The 9749-nt window shown below is 43.9% G+C and overlaps 2 protein-coding genes across 3 annotated transcripts in view; both read left to right on the top strand.

The window, feature by feature from the left end:
- Positions 1 to 821: 821 nt before the first annotated feature.
- LOC118506344 (zinc finger protein 107-like) lies at positions 822 to 2624 on the top strand (the record flags this gene model as incomplete). The annotated part of the gene is made up of 2 exons (XM_036043328.1): positions 822 to 911; positions 1052 to 2624. Coding segments are annotated over 2 exons (1452 nt in total), but the record flags the coding sequence as incomplete, so codon positions are not given.
- A 4652-nt stretch (positions 2625 to 7276) lies between these two features.
- LOC118503536 (solute carrier family 12 member 4) overlaps positions 7277 to 9749 on the top strand; it is a 144249-nt gene continuing 141776 nt past the window's right edge. The window contains exons 1-2 of one of the 2 annotated variants that reach the window (XM_036036935.1): positions 7277 to 7394; positions 8627 to 9054. The gene's annotated coding sequence lies outside the window, so the exon portion shown is untranslated. The remainder of the gene's footprint in view (positions 7395 to 8626; positions 9055 to 9749) is intronic. The other variant, XM_036036930.1, reaches the window with a different exon arrangement.

Below are 9749 nucleotides of genomic sequence, written 5' to 3'. Positions count from 1 at the left end.
TAGGGCCGAATATCGAATCCGATCTGAACGATGCCTGATACTTATTAGAATAGTTATCCGATAATATACACTTACTTGCCCAATATCGCGGCCTTCGTGCCGGACGCATCTTGGACCTATCACACCTCGTTCCTCTAAGTGAGCATCCTTAAAAGACTTTAAGGGAATATAGCAGCAAGCCTAGCAAGTCTTGGACTACACATTCTCATGACAGGTGTTTTGAGTTTCAGAATTCCCTCTGAGTAAGCTTGAGCTAAACAAGCTCACTGATCATTCACCTAAGGATACAATGAAGTTTTCGAACCCAGAGCCAAAAGAAGATGCACGAGAACTTATCAAATATATTATTCCATTGGAATAGTAATTATTTTGTTTATTACTACTTTATTTTCGTTTCAGTTTCTACCACACATACCCACAGCATATATCAAGCTATAAAAATATCTCCATGTAAAAAGTAAGTATATTTTTTGTTTTGATAGTCTCTATTAGTTTTGTTTTCAACGAGGCATTCAATGCAAACGTAAAAAAAATCCATAGTTCTCCATCCATGTCTTTGCGTAAATAAAAAATAACTAAAACAGTTAGAAATAAGCAATGATAATTTGCTTAAACTATTGTAGTAGCTTATAGTTATTATCCTTTATTTATTTTTCATGAAATCAATTAAAAAAAGATTAATTTTCTGCTATTAAAATAGTAAAAAAAAAGATAATTCATGCTAAAAGTATAGCAACATATTAATCTATAATTTATAGCATCAAAACCAATCCCGAAACGAATCGTTCCAATCCCGTAATTTTCATAATAGAACTTACTAATCCAATCCGCTTGCTTGCTCATCACTACTTGCCTCGCCGTTTGACGTTTCGAACGTAAACAAAGTAAAAAAAATAAACAAACGCCTTTACGTACGTACGCCTGCTGCAAAATGGAAGAAATACCTTTGATTTAGTCGAAAAGCATCGGAATTTTCCCTATTTTTCCGATGGACCGTGTTGATTCCGAAGCGACCGTTTCGTCATCCAGCTCTGGTGTAACCGTTTTACAGTATTTATTGCAGAACGAACCAGCCGGATCGGTCGGGGAAGGTGCGACAACCGTAAACACCGCTTCCACCGCGCTCGGTGCAGATTCATCGGTACGAGTGTATTCCTGTACACATGCCGGCTGCAAGAAGCTGTACCTGAACGAGCATCACCTGAGAGCGCACGAAAAGTATCACGGTGAAGATGTTCCTAGCCATCGGAACCAAGCGTCGACCGTGGCTGGCAGTACGGTCGTCGGAGGAGAAAAGCTCGAGGCGCAAGAGAGTGGTTTGCGGTTTCTGTTAGAAAATGACCTTTCGGACGTTGTAGCTAACCGCCAGAATCGATCGGATGCTATTGTGGAGCTAGAACTCGTGGAGGATCGAAGGAAGGAAGAATGTATCATTGTAGAGGAAGCGCACGAGGATGAGGACGACTTGATACAGTACGATGGAGACGATTGCATAGAGGATGAAACGGCGCGATCCGATGTGGAACTCGATGACTTAGTTGCCGCATACGGCGAGGGGTCTGATTGTGAAGAGGAGGAAGCAGTCGCAGCAGGCACGCAACCGAATTCCGAATCCGATGAGGAGGAAAGCAATTCATTCGAAGAATCGAAACAACTCACATACTCGAGCAAAGATCGTAACTATCCCTGCCGGTGGCCCGGGTGCAGTAAAACGTACATCAAAGTATCGCACCTGAAGGTGCACCAAAGATCTCACACGGGTGAACTACCCTTCGGGTGTAGCTGGACCGGATGCAGGCAACGCTTTGCACGGTCGGAAACACTGAATCGCCATCTGGTGACGCACACCAGCGATCGTAATCACAACTGCCGGTGGTGCGAGAAACGGTTCTTTCGTCGCGATCACCTGCTGGCGCACGTACGCCGACACAATCTGCCCAACAGTGAGATACAGCAACTATTTCCTGGAGTCAAGCTGACGAAGAAGGACCCGAAACGAGTGGAAGAACCGGCGCGAGTGACCGCACCGAAGGAGAGTGGTTCCAGCAACAAGGATACCACTGAACCGATCGTTCCCGAGCTGGACCCTCGACGAACGTTCCGCTGTTCGTATGAGGGTTGCACCAAAAGCTACACACGCCAAAGTCACCTGAAAGCGCACGAACTGTTGCACACCGGCACGCTACCGTTTCACTGTCCGTGGGAAAACTGTGAGGCGGCCTTTGCACGGTCGTACGAACTGTCACGCCATCGCCGGATGCATTCGGGCGAGCGGAAGTTTGTGTGTCACATCTGCCAGCAGGCGTTCATACGCAGCGATCATCTGTCGAGTCACGTTAAACGGCACACGTTCCAGGCGGTGCGAGTTGAGCAGTGTGGGGCGAACGTTCGCGTGAAGCTGAAGGTGAAATAGTTTGTTGCAAATACGAAGGAGAAGGAATTTATATTTACTCAGTAATGGTAGTAATAAGTACTTAGAAGAAGAAAAAAAATGGAAAAGGAATGAAAATTTGTGATGGAAAATGATGGCAAAGAAACAGGAATAACAGTTAAGTGTCTTCCGGTTTAGTTTTAAATTTTATTTAATAATTTTGTACAATACACATTATTATGCTTATAATTTACCTATTTTACAGTGAATTATTTCCGAAAAATAGAATCTTTATTTTAATCCTTAAGAAGTACGAAAGATAGAAAGAAAAGTCCGATGAAAACGTAAGTAGATACAGAATTAAATGTATTTCAAAAAGATATCACAATACACCTCTGATGCATCGGCCGGAAGCTGCATCCAGTTCGCCTCCAGACAAAAATGCTCGCCTTTGTTGGTCTTGGGAGGAAGTCTCAACGGTCGTGCGTAGCCAATAATCGCCAATGAAGTAGAACGTGATTCACCCGTGAAGATGAGGCTGGCAAACATTGGTTTGTGGAGGGTTGGGCGAGATGATGTTGCCATGGCACGGTTACTATATTTGCACGAACAAATCGTGACCCGTTTTTTGTACATCTTTGTTTAAACAAGTATCAACCTGCGAGGACTGATTTAGAAAATCGAAGTGCTAATAGAGAATGTCTGTAGTGGCGCTTGTATCACAATTTTGGCGTATTTGTCTTACAGGAGATTATTTTCTGCTTCTACGGTTCCAATCGTTTCGCGTTACCAGGCGAGAAAGAAAAATTGCCTTAAAAATCAGTCGGTTTTTGGATTTCTGGTAACAGGAGAGCATCCAACCGAGGAGGTTACACGAGCGCCTGTTACTGGCAGCAAGTAGCGAGAGAGAGCGAATCGATTCTCCTTCTTCCTTCTCACTCGCTGGATCGGATGCCGGCAAGCGAGATTTCCTGCTAAACCGGTTTGATTTTGGATTTTGAGTAACAGGAGAGCATCCAACGAGGAGGATCTACCGGACGAAGAGACCACACTCGTCCAGCGGCCCTGTTAGTATGTGTTATCATCGAGGGGATTCTGATCGCATGAAGAAGCGAGAGAGAGAATCGATTATCCTTCTTCCTTCTCACTCGCTGGATCGGATGCCGGCAAGCGAGAATTCCAACTAAACCGGTTTGATTTTGGATTTCGGATAACAGGAGAGCATCCAACGAGGAGGTTGCATCCAGATCGACCAAGCGAAGAGACCACACTCGACCAGCGGCTTTGTTAGTATGCGTTATCATCGAGGGGAATCTGATCGCATGAAGAAGCGAGAGAGAGAATCGATTATCCTTCTTCCTTCTCACTCGCTGGATCGCATGCCGGTAAGCGAGATTTCCTGCTAAACCGGTTTGATTTTGGATTTTGAGTAACAGGAGAGCATCCAACGAGGAGGATCTACCGGACGAAGAGACCACACTCGACCAGCGGCTTTGTTAGTATGCGTTATCATCGAGGGGAATCTGATCGCATGAAGAAGCGAGAGAGAGAATCGATTATCCTTCTTCCTTCTCACTCGCTGGATCGCATGCCGGTAAGCGAGATTTCCTGCTAAACCGGTTTGATTTTGGATTTTGAGTAACAGGAGAGCATCCAACGAGGAGGATCTACCGGACGAAGAGACCGCACTCGTCCAACGGCCCTGTTAGTATGCGTTCTTATCATCGAGGGGAATCTGATCGCATGAAGAAGCGAGAGAGAGAATCGATTCTCCTTCTTCCTTCTCACTCGCTGGATCGGATGCCGGCAAGCGAGAATTCCAACTAAACCGGTTTGATTTTGGATTTCGGATAACAGGAGAGCATCCAACGAGGAGGTTGCATCCAGATCGACCAAGCGAAGAGACCACACTCGACCAGCGGCTTTGTTAGTATGCGTTATCATCGAGGGGAATCTGATCGCATGAAGAAGCGAGAGAGAGAATCGATTATCCTTCTTCCTTCTCACTCGCTGGATCGCATGCCGGTAAGCGAGATTTCCTGCTAAACCGGTTTGATTTTGGATTTTGAGTAACAGGAGAGCATCCAACGAGGAGGATCTACCGGACGAAGAGACCGCACTCGTCCAACGGCCCTGTTAGTATGCGTTCTTATCATCGAGGGGAATCTGATCGCATGAAGAAGCGAGAGAGAGAATCGATTCTCCTTCTTCCTTCTCACTCGCTGGATCGGATGCCGGCAAGCGAGAATTCCAACTAAACCGGTTTGATTTTGGATTTCGGATAACAGGAGAGCATCCAACGAGGAGGTTGCATCCAGATCGACCAAGCGAAGAGACCACACTCGACCAGCGGCTTTGTTAGTATGCGTTATCATCGAGGGGAATCTGATCGCATGAAGAAGCGAGAGAGAGAATCGATTATCCTTCTTCCTTCTCACTCGCTGGATCGCATGCCGGTAAGCGAGATTTCCTGCTAAACCGGTTTGATTTTGGATTTTGAGTAACAGGAGAGCATCCAACGAGGAGGATCTACCGGACGAAGAGACCGCACTCGTCCAACGGCCCTGTTAGTATGCGTTCTTATCATCGAGGGGAATCTGATCGCATGAAGAAGCGAGAGAGAGAATCGATTCTCCTTCTTCCTTCTCACTCGCTAGATCGCATGCCGGCAAGCGAGAATTCCTACTAAACCGGTTTGCATTTGGATTTCGGATAACAGGAGAACATCCAACGAGGAGGTAGCATCCGGATCGACCACACTCTATAGCGGCTTTGTTAGTATACGTTTTAATCGAAGAGAGGAGAGAGATCAAATGCGCGTGTTCTCGCTCTAGCTTTCTTTCGTTTATTAATTTGATGAACAATGGGAAAATCGCTGGTTAAAAAATAATATGGAAATATTTAATTCTGTAACATAATTTAATTTATCACAAAACAATTTTATTTTTCTCTTTGTATTGTTTCTTTCGACAATTAAATAAAATTACCCGATACATGATTTATTGCTCAATTTAACACAATAGGGAAACTGAGTTAAATAACAGCTTTAACTGATTAAACTGAATTTAATATTCTTTAAACTGATTCTGGACTTAAGTAAATTGTGTTCCTACTAGACTACAGTGTCGTACAACAGAATACCTAACATTTTTGTATAATGGGCTGAATTATGGCTTAGCTATTTAAATAATATACTTAACGCTTTTAAGTTCAATTTAACTGAATATGCCAAGAGACGAGAATATGATTTCATTAAACTGGAAGGCTACTGAATAATGGCCAAAATCTTCACATTTTAAAATGAAAAACATTTTTCTATTGTATTGCACATGAAAAACTTTGGGATAGAAAATTGAGATGTTTCCAATGATTTTACAATATCAGTATCGAAGATAAGAGTTTAAAAAACGCACACTAAAGAAATTTTATTGTGCTGCCCTCGTCACTATGCAATTATATGATTGGACACAAACCAAATTCTCGGTTGGCCGGATCCCTTCAATTCAGGCTATTTAATGAAAATATTTGCAATTATTTGAGATAATAAAATAAATAAACTAATCAAAAAATTAATTATTAAAAACAAATATTAAATTATATTAATGTTAATATTAATGATTGTCGGAAGGCCTGCCAGAATTGATTATTTTATTGCCTTTACGACGACTTCACGATAGTTAAGTAAAGTGTTGATAATAATTACGAACATTTATTATTATAATTATATAAAACCTAATATCCTTTTTTCTGTTCAATAGTACAGTTTTAACTTATAATATATATACTTAATATACTTAATACTTAATGTACTTAATGTTAACTCAGAAGAAAGTCAGACCTATTAAAATATTAGACAATGTTAAACCTCTTAAGGTGTTAGAATTGTCCGTTTTTCCCTTGCTTAATGAAATTCAAGACAGTCACGTGGTATAATATATTTTACAGCTACATTCTACTTCCATAAATCCACCAATACTGCATGTAGTTGACCGCTTTATGCACCACAATGTTAATGATGTCCTTTTCCCCCTCCATTCCATTCCATTCCATTCCATTCCACTCCATTCCACTCCATTCTCGATAAGATCAACACAAAATGGACACCTACCTGCGATGTTTGTAATAGGCAGACAGCCCGCGAAGGACGATTTTCCATCGTCATCGGTTCTGCCAATACCAAGAGAGCGTGTGTGTGTGAGAGAGAAAGAGAGTGAGCACGAAGAACATTCCCGCGCATTTCTTGCTCACTATTACGCTCTTCCACCGTTCTGTGTTGTGACGCCGGAAACGACCTCCCCCTGTCACCTTCACCCCATTTTCATCCCACCTCCCCTCCTCCCATCTCACCCCCTAATAGTAATATTGTTTTGGTATTTCTTCTTCTTCTTCTCAGGCAAAGCGCTTCTCTCACTAGACGCCGCAGAGGTTCGGGCTCTCTCTCTCTCTCTCACGGTGGCGGAAAAATCCTTCTCTCTTCGGTTCTCTCACATTTCCATACAAAACTCGCAATTGGCTTGCATGTAACGACCGGAACTGGTTACTACGACGGCACGACTTGAACGGAAAACAAGCGGGTGGTGTGAGGTTTATTTGTATTGGCCCGCCCCTCGCTCGCTCTCGATTTACACCCATTACACACAGACCGGCCGACCCGCCGGCTCACCTCCCGCTTGTTTCCCTCCAGTTTCCTCCTCCACCGGTCGTCTTTGATTTTGGTCCGAACCAGTCGGTCGCTCTCGTTCGCTCACAGTCGGAGATATGAATCATCTCACCACCTCCCCGGGCCATCGGCTGGTGGAAAACCATACAAGTGGATGGGAAGGCTACCCCACCAAAACACCAGCTGACGGCATCAACGACTGCCGTCGTCATCACTTTTGTTGTTGTTGTTGTGCTTCTGTTTTGTCGCGCCGAGGACCACCTTTCGTGTAGACGGCCGCGGACCAACCGAACCAGTCTGGATCTTTCGCTTCCTTCGAGCAGTGTTGTGTGCGTGTGCCTGCTCTGCTGCCATCGCGCGCACGTACGTACTCCGAAAATTATTCCACGCGCGATATAGGGGAAAAACTAGAGGGAAAAATGTGTTTATCGCAATTATGACTTCACAGAGGGTGCTGCATTCTATAGCTAAAAACGGGGTGTTTTTAGCTCTCTCTCTCTATCTCTCTTGTTGCGTGCAATTATTAAAGTATTAATTATCAGTAATTTTAATGTTTAAAAGTTGTGTGTATGCTAAAGAAATAAATTACGGTTCGGGAAGGTAAAACTCACATCGATACCCTGGCCTTTATCTTCCAGCCGGCATCCACATCCCGCTAATAGTAAGGGGAATGGGAAAATCGATTTCTAAGCGTGAGTAAAATAGGGGAGAAGAAAATGGGAAAATGAGAAGGACAAGGTCCTCTTTCAATTCCCACGCATCAACCGGTAGTGGTCAGCAGTTGGGTGTTGTTTAGTGCTATGTGGAGTCATTAGTGTGGGAACGAGCTCGCGGGTGCGCGGGTGAATATTTAAGTAAATTGTATTTGAAGTGTTATTTTTCAACATTTAAAAATTAAAAAGAGTGTTTACAAAAACAAATCATCTGTCACAAGAACAAAAAAAGCCATCCAAGTGCCAAGTGCCTCGTTGCTATAATCGAAAACAGTTATCAGTTAAAGAAAAATATAATAAAAAATCAAAATTAAATCTAAAAAGGGTATAAAGAGAGGGAAAGAGAGAGAGAAAAAGAGAGGGAGAGCAAAGAAGGCAGTAAACAAAAATTACAAACACCAAATAAGAAGGCGCCATTGATAAATAATCTGTTTTCGGAAAAGGGCAGCATTAGAAGAGGGAACGATGATTATGGCGTGCAGTATGGCCAGTTGGTGCGCTGTTGCTGCTGTTATCTGACTTCACACAATTGTGGGGTGCCAGCCACATGTATACATCGTACCACTAATGGTGACTGTTGATCGTAATTCAGTTCTTGCGTGCGTGTGTGTGTGCCACGGTGCTTGTGTCCGTTCCTATTGAGTAGTACTTGCGTCCGTTTAACGACGATTAATTGAAACTAATTCGCCTTCGGCATGTAGTTGCTGCTGATGATGATGATGATACGATATGTACGCACGATCGCCGATTCATTGTTGTGCTGGTGGTTCAACCGAATGGAGCGCCGCCATCAACTTGTTCTGTTGCCCCACCGGTCTCCGGTTACTCGCTCTGCATTGTGAAGTTTAAAATTTAAAATGAAATATGTGTTTTTTTCTACAGTTAAAAAATTATATTACGAGTGTGCTCCGGTGTTGTTATTAAGCGAGTGATTTTTCCCTGCTCAAAGTGGTGCGAGAAAATTCGATTCCCATACACACACACGTGTGCATCGCAAACTGCATCCGCGAGGTGGGCCGCCGCCATTAAAATGTAAACCGATCGATACACTGCCGATCGACGAATAGTTGAACGAGAGCGTCCGACGGTTGATTGCAAATTTTGCAGACACGCACCCTCTGGGGGGGGTGGTGGGTTGGTGGAACCGGTGATGGTGTTGAGCGGTGGTACTGATGATGGTAGTGGTGACGCACAGCCCCAACAACACAACACGACCCAGAACCAGTCGAGTGTATCGCTGTAAACTGTAAACCTCCGGCCTCTTCGGTGTGTGCAAGGTTCTCGCCCGCTGGCTGCTTCTTCACAAGAAGGTAACTTATTTATTGACCTAAGAAAACTGAGAGCTTGCGGAAGGGAGGAGCGAGGGAGGGTGCGATGCGTTTTCGGTTGCAAGTTGACCCTGGCACACGCTGCACTTGCCCCAGATTGGGTGGTGGTGCTGTGTTTCATTCACTACTTGCTGCATGGTAGAAGCGTTTGCTATTGACATTCATTTTCAGTCGCCTCTCGGTTTTCTCGATCGATCTAAAATAGCTCCACACACACACAGTATTGGAAAACCATTTAGCCAAGACAGTAATGATGATCACATCCGTGTACTCAAACAATGTTTTATAAATTCCTTCTCCTCCTCCCTTCTCAAAAGCAGGAAGAAGGGTTGCTTCCGGACTGGCTCCAACCACTCGGGCTACAGAATTGTTAGCGATCAGTGCACATTTTTATCTACAAAGCTTCTCTCTCCGCTGTGTTCCGTGCGATAAAATTTGCGCTATTTTGCTGATAGACGGAATGGAATGGGGGGGGTTATAGGTTGCTTCTTGCTGGAAGTATGCAAAGAATGCAGTTTTTATGCAAACAATGCCGCTCGCCAGCTGCTTATAAATGATGAGTAATGGTGCGAAAGGAACGTTGAAACATATGGTCTAAATGAGCGTTGTTATCGAATGGATCGAATGGGTGGAACGTGGAAGCTTACGGTGTGATTTTGAACGGTGAGGTTTACCCA

The sequence above is a fragment of the Anopheles stephensi genome, chromosome 2, assembly GCF_013141755.1.
Source record: "Anopheles stephensi strain Indian chromosome 2, UCI_ANSTEP_V1.0, whole genome shotgun sequence".
Lineage (NCBI taxonomy): Eukaryota > Metazoa > Arthropoda > Insecta > Diptera > Culicidae > Anopheles > Anopheles stephensi.
This window is presented reverse-complemented; position numbering and strand designations above follow the sequence as displayed.